At 44.5% G+C, this 23,422-nt stretch overlaps 1 protein-coding gene across 6 annotated transcripts in view; it reads right to left on the bottom strand.

Moving 5' to 3' along the window:
- The window catches only part of CDKL2 (cyclin dependent kinase like 2), a 36,240-nt gene extending 13,023 nt beyond the window's left edge, over positions 1-23,217 (bottom strand). The window contains exons 1-8 of one of the 6 annotated variants that reach the window (XM_084626619.1): positions 23,127-23,217; positions 22,355-22,503; positions 20,947-21,143; positions 8,212-8,406; positions 6,851-7,029; positions 5,778-5,890; positions 3,465-3,604; positions 1,630-1,718 (exon numbers count right to left, since the gene is read on the bottom strand). In XM_084626619.1, coding sequence (XP_084482745.1) covers positions 1,630-1,718; positions 3,465-3,604; positions 5,778-5,890; positions 6,851-7,029; positions 8,212-8,406; positions 20,947-21,114 — 884 coding nt within the window. In that variant the 5' untranslated portion in view covers positions 21,115-21,143; positions 22,355-22,503; positions 23,127-23,217. Of the gene's footprint in view, positions 1-1,629; positions 1,719-3,464; positions 3,605-5,777; positions 5,891-6,850; positions 7,030-8,211; positions 8,407-9,897; positions 9,937-20,946; positions 21,144-22,354; positions 22,504-22,941; positions 23,099-23,126 lie in introns of those variants that run through there. The other 5 variants (XM_084626621.1, XM_084626622.1, XM_084626620.1 and 2 more) reach the window with 5 other exon arrangements.
- Positions 23,218-23,422: the final 205 nt, after the last annotated feature.

Below are 23,422 nucleotides of genomic sequence, written 5' to 3'. Positions count from 1 at the left end.
GAAATCGTTTTACTTTGTGTAATGACCCATCCACTCCCAATCTCTATTCAAGCCTAAATTAATTGTATCCAGTTTGCAAATTAATTCCAATTCAGCAGTCTCTCGTTGGAGTCTATTTTTGAAGTTTTTTTGTTGATGTATTGCTACTTTTAGGTCTGTAATCAAGTGACCAGAGAGATTGAAGTGTTCTCCAACTGGTTTTTGAATGTTATAATTCTTGACATCTGATTTGTGTCCATTTATTCTTTTACGCAGAGACTGTCCGGTTTGGCCAGTGTACATGGCAGAGGGGCATTGCTGGCACATGATGGCATATATCACATTGGTAGATGTGCAGGTGAACGAGCCTCTGATAGTGTGGCTGATGCGATTAGGTCCTATATCTTCCTCCTGTATTTTCCACTGCACGCATTAGATGAAGTGAGCTGTAGCTCACGAAAGCTTATGCTCAAATAAATGTGTTAGTCTCTAAGGTGCCACAAGTCCTCCTCATTCTTTTTGCCGATACAGATGAACACGGCTAACGCTCTGAAACAAGACTCAGTGTAACAAGCGTATATGGGCTTGGAAACCCACTAAAGCCAGTGGGAGCGCTCCATTGACTTTAATGGACTGTGGAATGTGCTGTATATGCGACCATGTGCTGTACTACTTAACTAGGCCACTCCAGGTCTGACTTACTAGGATTACAATATTTTGCCACACTCAGACAAAGTTAAGTATAATTGTGTTTTATTATTTAATCATCTAGAACAGCAGTTCTCAAACTGTGGTTTGGGACCCCAAAGTGGGTCGTGAGCCCGTTTTAATGGGGTCGCCAGGACTGGCATTAGACTTGCTGGTGTCTGGGGCCCAAGCTCAAGCACCACCGCCCTGGGCCAATACCCGACCCCCACTGCCCTGGGCCGAAGCCAAAGACCAAGGTCTTCAGCCCTGAGTGGTGGGACTCAGGTTACAGGCCCCCATGTGGGGCGGAAGCCCTTGGGTTTTGACGTTGCCTCCTACCCCCAGCCTAGGGCAGAGGGGCTCAGGCTTTGGCCCCCCCCCCGGCCAGGGTGGCAGGACTCGAGTAGGCTCAGGCTTCAGTCCCCCTTCCTGGGGTCATGTAGTAATTTTTGTTGTCAGAAGGGGGTCGCAGGGCAGTGAAGTGAGAGAACCCCTGATCTAGAATTACTCAAATTTTGTTGAGAAAAACTGAACAAACCTGATAAAACAAATAATTCACACACTGATTTCTAATACCTTTTCTGTGCATTTTATGGCAATAACTTGACGAATATTTATTTATAGGCAATTCTCTAATTTTCCCTGGGCATAATAATTTTCTTTTTTCTGCTAAACATGCAGCAAGTACTATACTGGTGTAATGCTAACCACACTGAAGGCAGCTCTTTACCCGGAAGCGCAATTCTACTCTGCAAAATGACTAGGTAAAAAGGGCACTGTGCTGGGCTCCATGTTTACTGTCTGGCATTTTCCATATCAAATGTGCTCAGTTTACAAGTAAAGTCTTGGTTTTCTTTCTAACTGTGAGCCCTGCAAACACAGCATGGAACCTCACAGAGCTCAGTGGCATTGCCTCCTTCTCTCACACGGCCATTTTGACCAAGAAGCAAACAGACAACGTACCTTTCCGCAAATCCATCTTTGTTAAAGAAATCGCACTGCAGTAGGTCAGTACAGGATGGCCTTTTGTCCGGATCGATCTGCAAGCATTTCTAAAAGACCGAGGTAAAGTTTGGTAGGCAACTGCAGTAGCATCAAATGAAAAATCTTTGATATTTCTAAATAAAAGTCACTAAAGAGAAAGTAAGAAAACAAACAACCAAGGCCCAAAGTTATAGAAGAAAACACTGCTACGGTGTGATTAAGGGATGTAACCAGGGAGGACAAACTGGAGGAATTTAACAGTGTTTGCTTGCTGCATCTATTTTAGTCAATGACACTTGGAAACTCTTTCTATATAGAATTGCTGCCTTTCACTGACAGACATCAATCTGCTTTCTCCTAAACTGTAACCATCTCTCTAATTTTGATTATTTTAATTTTTTGGCCAGGATTTTACAGTATGGATAACGTTAAGCATTAGAAACCAAATAAGTTGTGTTCAAAGTGTTATTTTATTTGGCCAACAAAATTATTGTATTGCACGCACAAACACACACAGTAGCAGCAGCAATGTTCAATTCATATTTTCTCAAAACTAAAAATCTAAAGTGGCTAAGGCAAAATTGAGGGTTTTCTAGAGGCTAATTGCCATTGTAACAGAGGCAGAAAATTCTGGGGAGGAAGATGAAGGGCAGACTCCTATCTACTCCTCCCCACCATCAAGCGACAGACCTACTTGCTTCCGTTCTTTACAAGGAAAGGTACCAACTCCAGGAGTTACAGATAAGTGGCTCTGTGGGTCATAGAGTATGCACGCTGAATGCAGCTAGCTATAGGGAGAGAAAGTTGCTCCCCACATGGCCACACAATATAAAATCACATCCCAGAGAGAAAGGGTGTTTTAACTGCTCCTTGCTAGGATTTTGCATCTGTAACACACTGGTCAGCATGTGTTACCTGTCCCGCTCTGTGCCCAACCCAGAGATTCATGCTTTCAGCTCTGGAGGTCCCCAGTTCAACCTTGCTGTCTGCTAAAATGGCAGCTGCCACATATTCCAAGGGACCACCCACCTTCAAAGCCTTTCCCCGAAAACTGTACCCTGGGTGGGTGGGCTACCCACCACAGCTGGGCTGGAATCAGTACTGAATGGGGCCTCCAAGTCACTAGCCTGACTAGACCCTACTTCCTACCACCACCACCCTACCAGCAGCTCCATGTGAGAGGGGAACGAAGCATGTGGCCAGGGATCCAGGCAGGAAGGAGAGCAGCTCAGAGTCTCCTTCCCCAACCATCACCAACCCCACAAGGAGTGGGGGCCTCAGCTCCATCCCCATTCAGTCAACGAGGTAGAAGGCGACAGGAGAGGGCCTATCCTCCCTCTGCCAGTGGCACAGCTACAGAGCCTATGGGAGGTGCAGGGGAGACGGGTGGCAGTGGAGAAAATAGACCTATGAAAAGTCTAAGGGGGCAACTGTCCCCCTGGTAAATGATGCCCCTGAGTGGAGAAGCGATAAGTGGGGTGACACAAGGGGGGTCAGGACCCCGTTGTCCCAGGGTAAGGAGGACACCCAAAGCTGGAAGCAGAAAGCCCAGACAAGGGGATGAGGACACAATAAATCCTAGCAGCAAAGTGTTTTGTTGAAAGGAAGAGGCTGTGCATCATGTTTTTTTTCAACTGCTAACCCAGCTAATTGTTCATTAGACCGGGAGCTGACAGACAGCCAGAAATGCAGCCTCCCCCTTGCATTTTTGATCCCTCTTCCCCTCAGTCTAAATCACAGAACCCTAAGAACAAAGGGAAGATGGACAGAAGGAGAAAGCAGAAGACCAAGGCATTTCCAAAATAATTAATTACCTTTGTTAAATCTAACACTGCAGCAGAGAGCTTGGGATACCGTCTTTCAAGAGGTTCGACCTCCTTGACCTCTGGCAACCTCACTCCAGCAAAGAGTGGATTTTTATAGAACAGCTCTTGATGCCGTGGAGTTAAGTTGCCTGGAATGGGTAGGTTATATTGTTATGGGACCACAACTGCGTACACAAAGCTTAGCACAGACTGTAGCCCTCTTCTCGATTGTAGATGTCAGGATGTCCGTGCCAGTAAATGTTACCATTTTCCTTACACTAGCTAAAGCTCTCAGCGGTCTCACTGCGGTTCTTTATCCTATTGGACATTTTGGATCTAGAACCTCAAAGACAGCCAATATGAAAAGGCTTTTCTTGGCAGAGAAAACTCTAGCCCTCAACCTGGCAGACTAACCTTAGAGACTGAGACCCTTCAGTGATGCCTTTGTGGGGGTCTCTCTTCCTTTCTACAAGCAAAATGAACTCTGGTTCCATTTTCAGGCTAAAGGAGACCCACTCCGTTTTACAGCATATAAAGGAATTAATGTTCTCAAAACGCTGCTGCCCCAGCACCCCAGTCACCACTTCTCGCATGTCATGATTCACTTAGCTCTACCTTTTGCCTTTGACGCTGGGAGTTCAGTTACGGACCTCGGCAGGAATGGGCAGTTTAACTGGAGTGACTGTTACTGCTTCTAAGAACATCAGAACAGCCATAGTGGGTTTGACCAATGGTCCATCTAGCCTTGCATCCTGTCTTCTGACAGTGGCCAGTGACAGATGCTTCAGAAGAAAGGAAGAGGTCATGGCAATTATCAAGTGATTCATCTCCACCATCCAGTTCTGACTTCTGGCAGTTGGGGGCTTGGCTTAGGGACACCCAGAGCACCGAGTTGTGCCCCTGACCACCTTGGCTAATAACCATTGATAAGCCTATCCTCCATGAACTTATCTAGTTGTTGTTTTTCTTTACCCAGTTATACTTTTGGCCTTCCAAACATCCCCTGGCAATGAGATCCACAGGTTGACTGTGCGTTGTGTGAAAAAGTACTTCCTTTTGCATGTTTTAAACCTGCTGCCTATTAATCTCATTGGAGGACCCCTGGTTCATGTGTGATGGGAAGGGGTAAAGAACACTTCCCTATTCACTCTCTTAACACCACTCATGATTTTACAGACTTCTACCATACCCCACCTTAGCTGTCTCTTTTCCAAGCTGAACAGTCCCAGTCTTATTACTCTCTCCTCTCACAGAATCTGTGCCATGTCCTAATCATTTTGTTGTCCTTCTCTGTACCTTTTCCATTTCTAGTACATGTGTTTTTGAGATGTGGTGACCAGAACTGCATGCAGTTCTCAAGGTGCAGACGTGCCATGGATTTCTCTGAAAGAACCCAGCCAGCAGCACCAGGAGCATGGTCCCCTGCTGAGAGCTCTCCTGCAGGGGGCATGGCTGGGTTCTACTCTCCCCCTTCCTGTTCGGGGGCTACTGTACATAAGGCCACTAGGGAGACCGCCTGGGGTACCTGCAGCATTCTGACCAAGTTCTTCCTTTCACCAGCTCCAACTTGTGGTCTTTTGGCTTCCACAGCGGCTGGCCAAGGTCTGTGGCTTGGATGAGTGCATGCTAGCTGAGGCTCAGTCGGGATAAGATAGAGGTGAGGACAGTGGGATGAGGGGGGAAACTCAAGGAGACAGCAGGTGCACTTTCTGTCCCTTTAACTGAGGGCGTTTTCGCTCCTGAAGTCTGCAGCCTAGGGGTGCCATTAGGAACCTGGCGGCTTCTGGCTAGCCAGATGGCTGTGGTAGCCTAGAGAATTATTTTAAATATTCCCTTGGCAACGAAGCTGCTTCCTTTCCCATCAGGAGCGGACATGGCCACATCTACATGGCATAACCTTTGACTGCTAATAACACAAGACTAGCTTGCTTCCAACAGTCCCAGTCAGCTACAGCAGAGAGGACAGATTGTGGTATTTTCAAATCTTACAGTGCTGTAATCATTAACAAAAAATATCCACGTTCCAGCCTGGGAGGCGAGAGGTGAAATGAAATACATCTGGGAGTCTTCAAAGCCCAAGAGGACATTTGTCCACATAACAAAAAAAACACCTTGTTTCGGTCCAATCATCCGTCTTCACCAACTTTCTCCCCCGCCCTGACTGAAACAGCATGAGTGCATTAAGGCAAGAATCAGGCACTTTGGCAAGACTGTTTGCACAGTGTTTGCTTACACTACTCCCAGTGCCACCCTTTTTTCATTGCCACGACGTATCATAAGCCTTTGCTAGTTAAACACAGAAAAAAGCTGACACATTCTTACCCAGACATTTCATGATATGGTACAGCTGGTCAATGTCCGAGTCCCCAGGAAACAGGGGCTCTCCTGTTAGCATTTCTGTGACCAGACAGCCAATGGCCCACACATCCACAGCCCTGAAAGAAAAGCACAGAGACTGAAACCAGCGCCGGCAAAACCATCTCAGGGTAGTTTCCTTCTTACATCTGAGCCCAAAGTTGCCGGTGTTCATTGCCCAGAAGGTCACTGCAGGATGCATGGCCTGACATAGCATTGCCCTGGACAGCGCATGGTTTTTGCCTGTGGCAAAATTACTGTTTTCAGTTTTAACCAGGCATAAAAAAAGATCTGTTTTGTGAACTAAGGTTTTGATTAATGATGCTGCCCACCCTCATGTAACATAACATGCTCTAGCATTTCCCCCCTTATTAACGAGGCAGAAGTGGAGACGCTCTTTCCTAAGGAGGGATTTGTTTTTAAGATTTATTTGCTGAAGGTGGATTTAAGGTTCTATAAAGAGATAATATGTACATACATTTTTAAAAAGAGGTATGTCAAGCAGCATTAAAAATGTAAAGGGACCAAACCAGGATTTCTCCCATTAAAGTCCATGGGAGTACTGACCAAGTCTACAGGACTGATCCTCAATGCAAAGAAATCCCATTAATTCCACTCACACCCCAACAGGGCCCCCCACATATCTGTCAAAGTTCTGAGGGGCCTACCACCCATCTAATTAGCATTCTCCTCCACTATACAACCTGCAGCCTTCAGAATCCACAATGCTGTTAGCATCTTTCTGTCTGAAAATGATAGGAAGGAGCTAGCCATCCATCTCAGGGTTCTCCACTGCCTTCGCCCATCACCATAGTACTCAAGCAGCTTCCATGTAAAACAGATTGGCAAGAGGGAGGACCCTAGGGGACTTGATTGAGTCTCTGGCTCCTCTATCTTTGTGCGTTATAGAAACTGTACTGGGGTTTGTTTCCGAAGAGGAGGAGGAGTTGTGTTATTACAGTTATGGCGGAAAAGCCGCCTCGTAATTTGTCTGCAAAGCAGGGAAAACCCTCTGCAAACTCTCCTGTCCATTTTCTTACTTGCCATACTTGGTATCGCCAACCAACAGTTCCGGAGCTCTGTACCATCGTGTCGCCACATAGTCAGTGTATGCTTCACCAGGGGCTGCCAGGACACGAGCGAATCCAAAATCACAGAGTTTTACAACTCCTGATTGGGAGACCAATATATTTTCCGGTTTAATGTCTCTGTGTATTATCTAACAAGAGAAGCAAAAAGTATAATTGAAGAACTTCCTCTTTCTCTGTCATGAGAATTTACATTCCGTAGACTGACCCACGAAAAAATCTAATTCCATGGTATGTATGTAAAAACGAAGCTTTCACCTGCACAGAGGATACCTAAGCTGAGTCTTCAAGACATTCATGTATACACAGTCAGTGCACAAAGCACATGCCAAAACATGCATGTGCACACACAAACATCTATTTTGCATACAAATGATCATTTTGTGCATGGGAGTGTGTCCTTTGCACATGAAGTTACCTACCACAGATATTTTGCAGGCACAAATTATGTGCCTGATTTTGAAAATCTGGCCTTGACCATTTATTTGAAGAATAAAAGTTGTAAGTGTTGTGCCGAGACATCTCAGTGCTTTGGGTTTATCATGCCGCTGACAGTAAAGAATTTTTATGCACTAACACGATATCAATTTCCCAGATATACAAGAAAATGCTTCTTCACACAATGTGAGATTAAACGGAAGAGCTTGTTGTCACAGGAAGTTGAATCCAACAATTTAACAAGATTCTAAAAAATTAATATTTAAAGAGCCATCATGAATATCCAGAATCAAAATTAACAACAAAAAATTTTGAAGAGCTATTAAACTTCCTACTTCAGGGCTTAAATAAATCTTTAACCACTGGAGACCACGATGGACAGATTATCCCACATCTGCCTCCTACAGAGTTCTTACATCTTCCTCTGAAACAGTTGGTGCTGGCCACCATCAGAGGATTGGACAGACCCACAGGCTAGAGGGTTGGATGGACCTTGGGTCTGAGTCACTCTGGGAATTCCTATGAAATACTGGTTTCAGAGTCGTAGCCGTGTTAGTCTGTATCAGCAAAAAGAACGAGGAGTACTTGTGGCACCTCTGAGACTAACAAATTTATTTGGGCATAAGCTTTCGTGGGCTAAAATTCACTTCATCGTGGGTTTTAGCCCACGAAAGCGTATGCCCAAATAAATTTGTTAGTCTCTAAGGTGCCACAAGTACTCCTCGTTGTTTTTTCTATGAAATACTGTCACTATTAACATTTACATACTTTACATATTTCTTTCCAGTTGAAGCTTTACTTAAAATAAGTACTTAGCAGCTACTCATCCATTGAGTTTTTTTAAAATGCAAAGTTAACCTCATCAATCTACTTACATTGTGACTATGACAAAATCCTATTCCTTTTATAATCTGAAATAAATATTTCCGAACTCTATTGTAATCTAGTCCATGTGGAAACAGCTCAAGGTCGTCGAGAAGTGTATGATCCACAAATTCAAACACCAGATACCATCGTTTCTTCTTCTTACACACTTCCAGCAGGTTCACCAGATTTTCATGTCGAAGTTGCTGTTATAAAACAATAGATACTTTATGAGAACATATCAGCATTTACCAGCATAAAAGACCTAGAGCCCGAAAACTTAATTGCAGTGCACCTGGTATCCCAAACACCCTCTCATCTTTGACATAAAGAAAAGGAGTACTTGTGGCACCTTAGAGACTAACCAATTTATTTGAGCATAAGCTTTCGTGAGCTAGCTCACAAAAGCTTATGCTCAAATAAATTGGTTAGTCTCTAAGGTGCCACAAGTACTCCTTTTCTTTATGTGAATACAGACTAACACAGCTGCTACTCTGAAACCTGTCATCTTTGACATGACACTTGTGCTGTTTTATGTTTAAAATTGGGTCCTGAGGGTCTCATAAGAGCGGCCATACTGGGTCAATCCAATGGTCCATGTAGGCCAATATCCTGTCTCTGACAGTGGCCAGTGCCAGATGCTTCTCCAGAGAAAATAACTTTAATTTCATAAGTCAAAGTGGCACATGTACACTTTTTACCGGAGTCAGAAAAAGCAAGTGAGTAAATACACATCCATATTTAGTTTACAATAGAAAGGCTGACACTGAGAAGCTCATTATTGTATTCATAAAGGGAATTTTCAAAGCCCACCTCTGCTCTTTGGTACTTAGTTCACAGCAACTGGATTTAGATCTCTACAGTTCATGAGTCCTGCCCCTGTAAAGGTGACTGGTAGTAAGTTGGGCCTCAATCTTGCAAAGACTTTAGTGAATGTGTAAACATAAGCATGCACTTAAATTAAAAGGGATTATTCGCATGTGTAAAATTTAGTATGGGCTTAAGTATTTGGGTCAGGATATGACCCTAACAATACAATCCTGCACTGACCTGTCCACAGGAATGATTTCTGCCCCTGCAGAGGCAAACCAGAACCCCAAGAGGTCCCCTAGCGTAGACGACAAGGGGGCTAGTTTTTACTCGAAAATTCAGTCACGGTAGATCACATCCTCAAGGCATTACGGTAAATAACATGCTGCCAAACACGACTTTATGCTCAGGATAGACAGGGGCAGTCATAGTTAACCTTATCTCAGCTGGCCAGGAACAAACCTTACCCACAGTATTACCCACAAACAGTTAACACAATGTTAAACACAGCTTGTTCCTGTCATGTCCAACATTGTCTTGGTTAGCCCGGCTCCTCAAGCTCATGTTCTAACACAATGTAGGAAATACAAGCCCCAGCTGTTCACAATCACCCATCCCTGCCAGTCCTACAGGAACAGAGTCTTCCAGGGATGCTCCTGCTGTATTCTAGCAGCTGTTAGAGGAGCCACTGAAGGCAAGTGCACGTATCTCAGGGAAGGGCCTACACGGTGAAAATTCTTCACCCTTTACTCTTCCCCACATCCTGCAACAGGTGAAGGAGAGGGTATGTGCTGCCAAAAATCATACAGTTCTTCTCTTCCATTCCTTTTCCTACTCCCCTCTCCACTCACAATTACAAAAATCTTGTCTATAATAATGTAACTTACAGAGCTGTGCCAATTCACCAGCATACTCATGTGCTTGTAAGTGTTAACTCCATACCTTACCCTTTGGCTGCATGTGTTTACAGACAGTAAACCCTCTGCAGCAAGGATACTCTCTTCTTTGTGACTTTACCGGGCCCAGAACAATAGGGCTCCTATCCTGACGGGGGTCATTGGGCATTCCCATAATGTAAATATTTACAACAAATAATAACAGTGCTGCAATACCTTTAAACTAAAATACAAATGGAGAGTTCAGACTTCAGCATTCTTCCCTAAAATTCTGTTAACAATTAAACAGGTTCCATTAAACTATGTCTCATCTGGCAGAGTCAGGTTAAAAAGTAACATACCAAAGAGACAGAGGCCCCATTGAGATATTGTTAAAAAATGATGGTTTAGAAAAAGAGTTAGTCAAAACCGCAAATGAAGCCATGGAGGTGTGTTTCCTACTCATTTTACCACCATAGTCTAACAAGAACAAAGTCCAACTCTAGAGTGTTTTACATTTGTGTTATTAGCTTATCATCTGTAGAGGCAACAAAACAAAACCCACACTGCTAAAAGAGAGTTGTTATCCATGTTGCAGTTGCCAATATTTCTGAGAAGTAATCAAGAAATCACACAAGACATTTTCAAGGTGTTTTATTTGAAAGCTACCACATGAACACCAAGTCCAAAACCCACAGTATCTAAGGCCTTGTCTACACACAAGTCATACCGCTTCAATTATACCAGCATACTTAAAGTGGTACAATCCCTCTAGTGCAGATGCTGTTACACCAGCATAAATGGCTTAGGGCTTGTCTGCAGTATAGTCCTGGCTGATATTGCTACACCGGCAGAGACCCCTAGCATAGACTCAGCATAAACTGGCAGAAGTTCTTCTGCTGGCATATCTACAGCATGTGTCCCAACGACATTAGCTAAGCAGACACAAGCACTCTTCTGTTGGCATAGTTGTGTCTACACTGAGGGGTTTGCCAGCATAGCTGTGTCTGCTGGAGGGAGTGAGATTTTTTTTCCCCACACTCCTAGCCAGCATAGCTACGCCGACAAGACTTTGTAGGGCAGATGAGGCCTTAGGCTGGCACAGTTTAGTTCCATTGGGGAAGGGGAATAAGCTAGACCAGCATAATGCACCTTCATACCGTCGTCACTGTGCCAAAACATGGGTTGTACCAGTAGAACTGTATCAGTAAAAAACCACCATAGTGACACTAGTACAAAACCTGTGAGGAGGCCAAGCCTAGCAGTCCATCTGAACAGCGCTACCCAGCAATCATGCAGAAAGTGAAGTCTGAAGTGTAATGCTTGACATTGTCACTTAGCAAAACAACAGTGGAAGTTGTATATGCAAGTGCAAGAGTGCAGGAACATATGCAAAATATCCTGTAATATTATGTAAAACATATCCTGTAAACATATGCAAAATATCCTGTAATAGCTGTTCTGCTGGGAAACAACTCCTTCTGGCTCTTTATGGGTTAAAGGGAAATGTACCAGATGAGCCTGGAAGGGGAAAATCATTTGAGGACTGCTGAGGTTGTACTGAAGTGAGGCTGGGCTGAAGGGATGGAAGGAGATTTAGAACCGTCTCATGACGATAGCCCACCCTGGAAGGTGCAGAAGGCCCACACAGCAGGGGGAATTCTCTCCGACTTTGGAACTGGGCACTTGGTACTTAGATGCCATGGTGACAAACCCTGGATTAAACAGACACAACAGGCATTGAATTCTAAAGCCCAGTCTACTAATAAAGAACTTGAACAACCAAGTAAAAGAACCCGATCAAATAAAGATGAAATGCTGGGAATCGCACTGTTCACCACGGTATGCATCCGATGAAGTGAGCTGTAGCTCACGAAAGCTCACGCTCAAATAAATTGGTTAGTCTCTAAGGTGCCACAAGTACTCCTTTTCTTTATTCACTATTTCACATCACTTTAAATCTACTCATCAGTCTTGTAACTGGGTGAGCTGTTTTATTGAGTCAATAGGCTGTTAAACAGGACAGATTTGTTGTAACTTATGGAGAGGAATTTATTTATTAGGTCAGCCATACACAGCAAAATCAATCAATTCAGTTAAGCAGTATTTTAGAGAAGAGGGAGTGGAATCAAGTCTATTACGCCTAGCCAAGTGCTGGGTTACTTTTAATAACAAACTGAACACACGTTCCCTAAGATCAGACGCCTGCTAATTGACTGCTGGATAAGTCCTATGGACTCTGGAAAACTGGGCCTAAAATTCCACATCATGGATGTGACAGGTTCGGTCACAGAGATCCCCTTGGGACTGTCACCTGATGTGCTGAAATTACCTCTGAGCCTGTTTTTCCTGCGAACTTGGGACTCCAGAACCCTGCCTTGTTGAGCCAGACACACTAGCCTGCTGCAGCACAGACTCAGGGTCTGAACCACGCCCCCAAAGCTGCAGGCTTTAACTGAAAACCACTCAGCAGGTTACCTGTCTATAGCACCCAGCTCCCAATGGGATCCAAACCGCAAATAAATCCGTTTTATTCTGTAAAAAGCTTATACAGGGTAAATTCATAAATTGTCCACCCTCTATAACACTGATAGCTGTGCATATCTCTCTGTTTGCTCCCCCAGGTATTAATCACTTACTCTGGGTATATTAATAAACAAAAGTGATTTTATTAAGTATAAAAAAGTAGGATTTAAGTGGTTTCAAGTAATAACAGACAGAACAAAGTAAGTCACCAAGCAAAATAAAACAAAACACACAAGTCTAAGCCTAATACAGTAAGAAACTGATTACAGGTAATATCTCACCCTCAGAGATGTTCCAATAAGCTTCTTTCACAGACTAGACGCCTTCCTAGTCTGGGCCCAATCCTTTGCCTTGGTACAGTCCTTGTTAGTTCCAGCGGACATCTTAGATGGTAAACAGGGGCTCTCTAATGGCTGAGCCCCCCCCCCTTGTCCTGCTCCACCCTCTTTTATAGCTTTGGCCCAAGGTGGGAACCCTTTGTCTCTCTGGGTTCCCACCCCTCCTTCTAAATGGAAAAGCACCAGGTTTAAGATGGATTCCAGTATCATGTGACATGGTCACATGTCACTGTAAGACTTCATTACCCACTGGCTGGCACACAGGTACACAGGAAGGCTTACAAGTAAACAGAGCCATTTACAAGCACCCTTAATGGCTTCCACTTAATATGTTTACATCTGTAATACAAGTTTATATCTTATTCTCCTAACTCCAGGCATAGAAATAATACATGCAAACAAACAGGATGACCACACTCAGTAGATAAGCTTTGTAATGAGACCTTACAAGAGACCTTTTGCACAAAACATATTCCAGTTACAGCTTATTCACATTTATAAGTATGTTTTTATAAAGCATATGGAGTGCAATGTCACTATGGATATACAGGCTTCTGTCCTACTCAGCTGTGCCAATATTCTTGGCATTTTCAAACACCAAGGCTTTTATAAAATCCACTCTGAAAGTGACTCATTCAATCAGCATAGTATTCCCAGAGTTGCCCAATAAGATATTATGTGTATGTTATCCCATCATCAGGTTTTCGTGGTACCAAAGAACAGGACATTGACAGCAGCTAAACGCACAGTGGGAGCTGCCAGGAGAAAGCTGGAGTTCAAGGCATATGAGTGGAGGGCAACTGAAAAGTTGTGGGAGGTGGTTAGAGTTTCTGGTCCCCAGGAGGTGCAGAATACAGGTTTTGGGGAGGAGAGGCAGCTCAGGGGTCTCACCTCCTTGCAGGGAAGGGAGAAAGTGACTTCGTATCTGTGGAAAAGGGAGCATGAGCTCCCTTGTCACCCCAGATACCCATGACAGCAGCCAGGGACCCTAAAGGGCCACACCCCCAACAAAGATAGGTAAGCACATTAGCTGAGTGTTACTGTGAAAATGATCAGCAGTAAAATAGTTCATGTTCATATTTAAATTGTCATTATTAGGTTTCAGAGTCAACACCACTTGAAACAAAGAGGCACAATTCACACCTATCCTACTGTAAGGTCTGAGGCCTTTTTCTGCAGTAATCAGCAGCAGCCGCAGGAGGACAGCAGCAGCCATGAGCTAAGAAGCAGAGAGTCACAGCCTCACATTCCACCTAAATTGTCATACTGGGCAGTTAAGAAGGCGCTCCTGCCCTAACAGTACCCACCAGCACCAGAGAAAGAAACAGATCGTAAGGTGTTTAAAGTTTAAGATTGTTTGATAGCATTCTGTCCGGCAAGGAGTAACTTAACGTTTGTGATTCTGAAATCTACATTTTTTTTTAATTGTTTTGCCTTTATGGTCCCTACTTCTCTATTGTTTATCTGTTCAGTTTCTGTCCGAGTCTTTGATTCTTGCAGAACTAATTTTGCAAAGATTTAAATCAACTAAGATCTGATTGGTTAAAGAATTGTTTTGTAGTAGGCTAGGACTGGTGAAAAATACTGTCTTGTAGTATGTCAGTTTTAAATGACTGGTTAAGATTTTGCTAAATAGGACCCAAATCTTAACGATATGGGGTCCAAAAGGAAGTTCTTTGGAACCGAAGTCCAGGACACAGCCCAAGATCAGAGCTGCCAGACCTCAACACCCTAGCGACCATACAGGCAGAAGCTGGAGCCCCAGACAAGCTAATCTCGACTAGCCATCAAGAAAAGTATGTCTGCCTTATTGGGAGTGGGGAGCATTGCATGCTTAGTGTGTGTATTCTGTTTTGGTAATTGTTAATAAATAGAGGTTAAGGATATTATTGTGTAAGGCTCTTTCACTGGTAAGAGGCCCCGCAACCAAACAGAAGATTACACCCTGAGCCCTAGGATCTGGGGACGGGTGGGGGTACCTAAATTAACCAGGTTACACCTTGAGCCTAAGGAAGGGTAAAGGTGGGGGGCCCTAGAGTGTGCGGGTAACACTGCAGCTATAGTTTCAGGCTATTTACAGATTCAAGCATGGGTTTACTCATTGCTTAGGACATGAGTATTTGCTTCACAGCCATAAGAGCTGAAGAGCTCTTGTTTTTTAATTAAAGCTTAGATTCTGGAGAAAATTCCACAGCTGTTAAAGACACCAGACTCCATCCATGTGGAGCTTGCAGCCTATGAAACATAACAAGATTAACTCTCCTGACATTTATTTTCACTGACTGTCTACATATACTGGACCATGGCATATTAGTAGTAAAATGCTCTTTGCCAAGCTCTCTTTCATCCAGGAACAAAAGTTAATTTCTAAGATACCTGGGAGCGGGGTATGCCCTGGGCTTGATACCACACAGCATCACTGCTAATGGACCAGATAAAACCCAGGGTCAAACTGGATTGCCTCACAGCAGATTGGGGAACCAGAACTTTTCCCTAGTAGTTGTATCTTATGCTCAGCATCTAAGCTTTCATTTAACAAACTTTTAAAGGATAGTTGTGTCTTACGGTTGTGAAGATTACATTCATTTCATATTTCCAGGGTTAAGTGATGAAGCCATATCTGCCTGAATCTGCTGACAGCCTGAAACAAAAACTCTGCAGTAGGTGTAAATTGTACCCCTTCATTTAATAGGGGGAGTTGATGCTGAAGCCTAATGATGACACTGTTTCACTAGTGATCAAAATTGTACAAGACAGAGGAAAGGGCACATTGTGGAAATCTGCACAACATAGTGTGAAGAGCATGTTAGTCTGGTGTTATGAATGGGTAGAGGACAAGGGAATACCAGGACTCCGTTTGTTCCCATCTGACCCAGGATAATACTCTATCCTCTGCAATCTCCTGTACCTAGGTCTATCCTTGTAGAGTGCAAGAAAACTTTGGCTAGTACACAGAGCGATGGCCCACATTCTGAACTGGGCAGACTCTGTATTCTGCACTGGCTGCCAATCCCAAGTAACTAGGGGATTACATCGTCCCTTTTAATCCACACCACTGGAGCTAATCAAATTATTAGAGGCAAGGAAAGACTTCCATATCAAGAGAGATGGAAAAGACTGGGACTCTTCATTCAGAAAGGAAATGAGTGGAAGGTGATGTGAAAAAAGTGTATAAATTATTGAATGACACACAAAAGGTAAATCAGATGGTCCTGTTTACCCTCTTATAGTACAGAAGGCAATAAATTGAACTGGAAAGTTACAAAATTTAAAATGGATAAAATATGGTTTTAATAAACCACAGTGTATAATTAGTCTATGCAACTCATGGCCACAAGCTAACACTAAGTCCAAGAGCTCAGTGGGATTCAAAAAGGATTGGAAATGTGTATGGATAACAGAATATCCAGTTGCATTAAACAGAACAAACAAATCTAAGGATTATAAAGCTGCTCAGTGCATGGCATAAGTCAACCACTAACTGATGGGGCTTGGAAAGAAATTTACCCCTCTGGGTAGATTATTCCACAATTATCCATGATGCAGATGTTCTTGCACCTTCCTATGAAACATCGCATACTGGCTATTGTTGGAGATAGGATCCCACACTAGGTAGATCGCTGCTCTGAACTGGTATGCCAACGCCGGTGGTTTTAGGTACAGCGTCACACACTTCTGACAGCAAGAGGGGTACAGGAGCACAATAGAAGTCCCTTTTTTAATTTGTCACATGCAATGCTCCACTTCCAGCCATCTAACAATACTAATCTGTTTCCAACTGGCAAATGAAGAGAATATCTGCCAACAGAATGCCTTTAATTGCAGTCAAGGGGGAATCAAGTTTGCAGCTTCATTTGCATCTCATTTTCTTTCACCCTTCCCTCATGAATAGAGAGCATGCAAACACATTCCTAACAAAGTCAGTGCCAGCCAGCTAACTGAGAACAGCACCTAACCAAACAGAAAAGTAACTCCCCATTGATCTGAGCTAACTGCCAAATCAATCTACCATTGGTATTTTTAAAAATAACAGTAGCTAACCATACCTAAATTGTTCCACCTAGATTGCTGCTATATTCTAAATGTAAACATAAAATGACTTATGTCAAGGTTCCTTCCCCACTCCGAACTCTAGGGTACAGATGTGGAGACCTGCATGAAAGACCCCCTAAGCTTATTCTTACCAGCTTAAGTTAAAAACTTCCCCAAGGTACAAACTTTGCCTTGTCCTTGAACCATATGCTGCCACCACCAAGCATTTTAAACAAAGAACAGGGAAAGAGCCCAGTTGGAGACGTCTTGCCCCAAAATATCCCCCCAAGCCCTACATCCCTTTTCCTGGGGAAGGCTTGCATTTCTGATCTGTTCCCGGCAAAAGCATCAGACAGAGACAGACAGACAAAACCCTCCAGATTTGAAAGTATCTTATCCCCTCATTGGTCATTTTGGGTCAGGTGCCAGCGAAGTTATCTTAGCTTCTTAACGCTTTGCAGGTGAAAGGGTTTTGCCTCTGGCCAGGAAGGAGAAAGGTGGTTAGCCTTCCCTTTGTTTTTATGACACGCCCCCCAAATCACAGACAGGGTGAAACGCTGGCTGTGATTTCTTCCTGGAGCTCTAGGAGAAAACAGAGTTAATAAAAGACACATGCACCTCTAAATATACTACTAACTGTATAAGGACTAACAATATTTTCCACATCTCAAGGACGATTTTAACCAGTTGATTCTGGGAAACTTTCAGGGAAGAGTGCATCAGCCACTTTGTTAGAAGCTCCTGAGATGTGTTGGATGTCAAAATCAAAGTCTTGGAGAGCTAAACTCCACCAAATAAGCTTTTTGTTCTTTCCCGGGGCAGTATGAAACCACTGTAGCGCAGCATGGTCGGTTTGCAGGTGGAAACGCTGTCCCCAAACGTATAGGCGTAGCTTTTCCAGAGCATAGACAATGGCATAACATTCCTTTTCACTGACTGATCAGTTGCTTTCCCTCTTAGACAGCTTCTTACTGAGAAACACAACAGGATGGAACTCTTGATTCGGTCCTTCCTGCGTTAAGGCTCCCACACCATGCTCGGACGCATCTGTAGTTACTAGGAACAGTCAAAGTCTGGGGCCCTTAGCACTGGGTCAGACATGAGTGTTGCTTTAAGCTGGTTAAAGGCCTTCTGACACTCTTCAGTCCACTGAACAGCATTTGGCTGTTTCTTTTTGGTTAGGTCTGTCAGTGGGGCGGCAATTTGGCTGTATTATTGCGGTACAAATCGCCTGTAATATCTGGCCAAGCCTAAGAAGGATTGGACCTGTTTCTTTGATTTTGGGACAGGCCACTTTTGGATAGCATCCACTTTGGCCTGAAGGGGGTTGATAGTTCCTTGACCCACCTGGTGTCCAAGGTGGGTCACTCTGTTTAGGCCTATTTGACACTTCTTAGCCTTAACAGTTAGTCCTGCCTCCCTTATGCGCTCGAAGACTTTTTGTAGATGTTCCAGGTGTTCTGCCCAGGAATCCGAAAATATGGCCACATTGTCAAGGTAGGTGACTGCATATTCTCCTAATCCTGCTAGGAGACCATCTACAAGTCTTTGGAAGGTGGCGGGTGCATTCCGCCGCCCGAAAGGGAGCACACTAAATTCATACAGCCCAACATGTGTGATGAAGGCTGACCTTTCCTTGGAGGATTCATCTAGCGGTACCTGCCAGTACCCCTTGGTTAAGTCCAAGTAGAGAGGAACTGGGCCCGTCCCAGTTTCTCTAATAGTTCATCTGTGCGTGGCATTGGATAGTTGTCTGGGCGAGTTACAGCATTTAGCTTATGGTAGTTCACGCAAAAACTTATCTCCCCATCTGGTTTGGGAACTAGAACCACTGGAGATGCCCATGCACTTCCAGAGGGGCGGATTACACCCATCTGTAACATATCCTGGATCTCCCGTTCTATAGCAGTTTTAGCTTGAGGAGACACCAGTAAGGTCGGACTTTAATTGGGTGAGCATTACCTGTCTCAATGGAGTGGTATGCCGGTTCAGTCAGTCCTGGGGTGGCTGAGAACATCAGCGCGTAGCTATTGCACAGCTTCTTGATTTGCTGTCGCTGCATACGCCCAAGGGTCATGGAGAGGTTCACCTCTTCCATGCCACCCGCACTTTTCCCTTCGTAGTAGACACCTTCAGGCCACTCAGTGTCATCCTCTCCCTGGGCTATAAACTGACAAACCTTTAACTCTCTGGAATAAAAGGGCTTTAGAGAATTAATATGGTACACCTTAGGCTTTCGGTTGGAGGTGGGGAATGCTATGAGATAATTAACAGCTCCCAGGCGCTCCTGGACCATGAATGGCCCTTCCCACGATGCTTCCATTTTATGGGCCTGGAGCACCTTTAAGACCATGACCTGGTCCCCTACTTTGAAGGAACGCTCTCTGGCATGTTTATCATAACAGGCTTTTTGCTCTTTTTGAGCATCCTGTAGGTTTTCTTTAGCAAGGGCTAAAGAGGTTTGGAGGGTGTTTTGTAGGTTGGTTACAAAGTCCAGAATGTTAGCTCCTGAAGAAGGTGTAAACCCCTCCCATTGCTGCTTTACCAGCTGTAATGGCCCCTTAACCTTGCGGCCATATACAAGTTCAAATGGTGAAAACCCTAAACTGGGATGGGGTACAGCTCTGTAGGCAAAGAGCAACTGCTGTAACACTAGGTCCCAATCATTGGAGTGCTTATTTACGAATTTACGTATTAAAGTGTTCTCCAACTGGCTTTTATTCTTTTACGTAGAGATATCAGCCACACTATCAGAGGCTCGTTCACCTGCACATCTACCAATGTGATATATGCCATCATGTGCCAGCAATGCCCCTCTGCCATGTACATTGGCAAAACCGGACAGTCTCTACGTAAAAGAATAAATGGACACAAATCAGACGTCAAGAATTATAACATTCAAAAAACAGTTGGAGAACACTTCAATCTCTCTGGTCACTCGATTACAGACCTAAAAGTAGCAATACGTCAACAAAAAAACTTCAAAAACAGACTCCAATGAGAGACTGCTGAATTGGAATTAATTTGCAAACTGGATACAATTAACTTAGGCTTGAATAGAGACTGGGAGTGGATGGGTCATTACACAAAGTAAAACTATTTCCCCATGTTTATCCCCACCCCCCTACCGTTCCTCAGACATTCTTGTCAACTGCTGGAAATGGCCCCCCTTGATTATCACTACAAAAGGTTCCCGCCCCCACCCCACCCTGCCCCGCTCTCCTGCTGGTAATAGCTCACCTTAAGTGATCACTCTGGTTACAGTGTGTATGGTAACACCCATTGTTTCATGTTCTCTGTGTATACAAATCTCCCCACTGAATGAATCCGATGAAGTGAGCTGTAGCTCACGAAAGCTTATGCTCAAATAAATTGGTTAGTCTCTAAGGTGCCACAAGTACTCCTTTTCTTTTTGCGAAACCAGACTTAACACGGCTGCTACTCCGAAACTTTATATTTATGACAACTTACCACTACAAATTTCATATTTTTCAAAAGTAATTCAAATTGTAAGATCACAAACATCCTGTAATTTCAATGCAGAGACAAGACACTACTCCTTAAAGATCTCTCAATGCATAGTTTAGCAAGGTTTAAAAAAATGTTCCCTAATACACATTTATAAAGCAGTCCAAGATTATAGTGACATATAGTTATAAATTTTCTACACATAAACATAAACAGATGATAATGGATAATTACTAGCTTTACTATAGTTTTTGCACTTTTGAATGGTCTAGGGCTGCGAAATGCGACAACCTAAGACTGATTTAGGAAAACATCCCCATTCAAGAAAATATTGAACAGCATGTCGTTAACTGCTTTCCTGAATCAGGATCTAAAACCACAATATACTTTTCTTTTTATCCTTGGCAGCTGAGGCTACTACAAAGGTACCACTTTCAAAATAAAGTAACCTTCTGTACTTAAGTTTTCAGTAACACAACTTGGATGGCAAGCCTCTTATATAAAGCTATCTTTCTTAGCCGAATGACAATCAATCAAAAACCACCATTTGTTTCAGCATCTGTAAAACTTAAATTCCTAGACTAATACTGGGACTTTTATACAGAAGAGTATTTACTGTATGTTACTGCTGCACACACTAAGTAAAATGGACCTTGCTTCTGCCTGCGTCTGCATGTTACTTTGTACGTAAACTCACCTTGAGTAGCTTGATTTCTCGCATGGCAATTTTTTTAACCATTTTATCATCCTCACTTTCCAAAAACTTCTTGATGGCGACTATTCTTCCATTGTCTTTATTTCTACACTTCATTACCATTCCGTAGCTTCCTTCTCCGACTAGCCCAAGTGTCTCATATTTTTCCATTTTAATTCAGAAACCGCTGTGTCTTTGTGCTGAAAGCCATAAACCAGGGTAAGCATACACAACAACAGCGTCTCCATTTCTGAAAAATTCTCCACTGTTTTTACTACGACCAATTTCCCCCGGCCCCCACCAGCACACATACTTAATCGTAACCTTCCCAAGTTGTGCTCTGTGACCTCCCAGGAGTCCGTATGAGACACAGTAGATAACAAACCCATAGAGCAGGCTGAGCGTTTGTATTGTGTTTGATGTCTCAGCACATCTTTTAATGGAAACAAAAGGGTCTGTGCAGGACAAGGTCAGAAGCCTGGACTGAAGTTAACAAAGCAGTAGCAAAACTTTTGGCAAAATATTATATTTGTGCAAAGCCCAAAAATTTTTGTTTGTGTATCTTTATGACAAAGTAAGTAACAGCTCTGAATTTTACATATCTTCTGTTTTAATAAAAAACATACATATGACTGATCAGAAAAGTAAATACAAAACTGCAGAGATTACAGTACACTTTGCATTTAATAGCTTATTCTGAATGGCTGATTGAAGCCTGTACAGAAGAGGGTTGGAGCTGACATTGTTCTAGGAAGATAAGCAATCACTCATGTTGTCTCAACCACAGAGAAGAGGAAACTCAGCTCATTTTTCACCTAATAATTTCATTTTGATCATTTCTAACTGGCACAGCTTAACCCATAATCGAGCCGTCTCTTGAGCATCAATAGGAATAATTCCATTTCAAACTTCTTCGCTGTTTTCACACAAGCCTTAAATAGGATGCTTTATACAGTGATAACTCTTTTTGCACTTGGTTTCTCATAGACTTGTTAATGGGTCCAAGTGGAGATATAAATATTTCAAAAATACCAATAAAAAATAAGAATCAATATATGGCCAAGAATGTATTACACAATCAAAAGTGGCCAATCCCAGACTTCGAAAGCTTAGATCATTTCTTATTGCTAGGTATGAGCCTGCTCTTACAGAAATCAATGCGAATTTTGCCCTTGACGTGAATAAGACTAAGGATGGGCCCTACATCCTAATGCTACTGTAATTGGTGAATGTTGCGTGCTGTGCTTTGGAAATGCAAAACACTCACTGAATCCTCAATTACCCACAGCAGGCAAGGGCTTGTGTTTGAGACACGTGTGAGCCAGTCTCAAAGCAAGAGTGCCCCAACACGTATGCCTCCCTCACCCTCACGCTACAGCCCCCTGACCAGGAAATACATAAAGCAACTAACCTGAAGAAAGACAGAGGAGAACTAACACTGGCAAGGGGGAGCTGTGATACAGCAAAGAGCTTTCCATCCACCGATGGGGCACCTGTCCATCACTGCAGCATCCAAGTCCTTCACAAGTACCTCTGGGGTTGATTTGCTTTCACCTCTAGCTGAGGAAGGGTTTGCAGCAATATTGAGGGGTTAATATCACAGTGACTGAATCACCCGCCACCTCCAACAGAGAATGTATGTGTGTGTTCACGCCTTATCCAGGCACAAATCTCCCAAAGCCTTAAATTACAGAACCTCCACTAACATCTCTGTAACCCTTTCCCATCATCCCTCTGTAGGGGGAGTCCCACATCACACCCCCTAACCTCCCTATCCACCTCCCCCCACCGCTGCCCCTCTGCAAGCGGGGGGGGGGGGACACCACACCAAACATAACACCCCTCCTGCATACCATACACCTTTCCCCCACCTCTCTGCAGGGGGAGCCCCCATCACACCCTGCAACCCCCTCCCCCAGTGCAACACACCTGCCCCCCGCCCCAATGCAGGGGGAGTCTCAGCTACACCCTGCAACCCCCTCCCCCAGTGCAACACACCTGCCCCCCCCCCAAACGAGGGGGAGCCCCACGCCGCGCGCTGCCCACACGCCGGCTGCCGAGCCCGGGTGTGCAGGGGGCTGCTGCGCGGGCAAGGAGTGGGGAGCGGGTCGGGTTCCCCAGGGCTGGGCTGCCCGGAGCGCGCGCGCGCGGCGGGGGGAGCAGCCTCCCCCATCGTCACCCACCTGCCCCGAGCGCTCCTCCCCCCGCCGCGCGCGCTCGCGCGCGCTCACCCGGGAGCGGCGGAGCAGCCGCGCGCCCGGCGCAGAGGCCGCGCGGGGGCGACAGCGGCCGCGGCGGGGTGGGCGGGCGCGCGCTCCGCCAGCCAGCCGTCCAGGGCGCGGGGTGCACGCGAAGGCCCGAGCAGGCAGCGAGCGCGAGCGGCGGTAGCCAGGGGCAACGGCGCAGCTGTACACACGCCGCCGCCAGGGCCGGGCGGAGCCAGCGCGTGCCGCAGCCTCAGGGAGGCCCCGGGGCAGGG

Source organism: Lepidochelys olivacea (assembly GCF_965140295.1).
Source record: "Lepidochelys olivacea isolate rLepOli2 genome assembly, chromosome: 4".
Classification (NCBI taxonomy): Eukaryota; Metazoa; Chordata; order Testudines; family Cheloniidae; genus Lepidochelys; species Lepidochelys olivacea.
The sequence above is the reverse complement of the archived record's forward strand: the minus strand, read 5'-3'. Positions and strand labels throughout refer to the sequence as shown.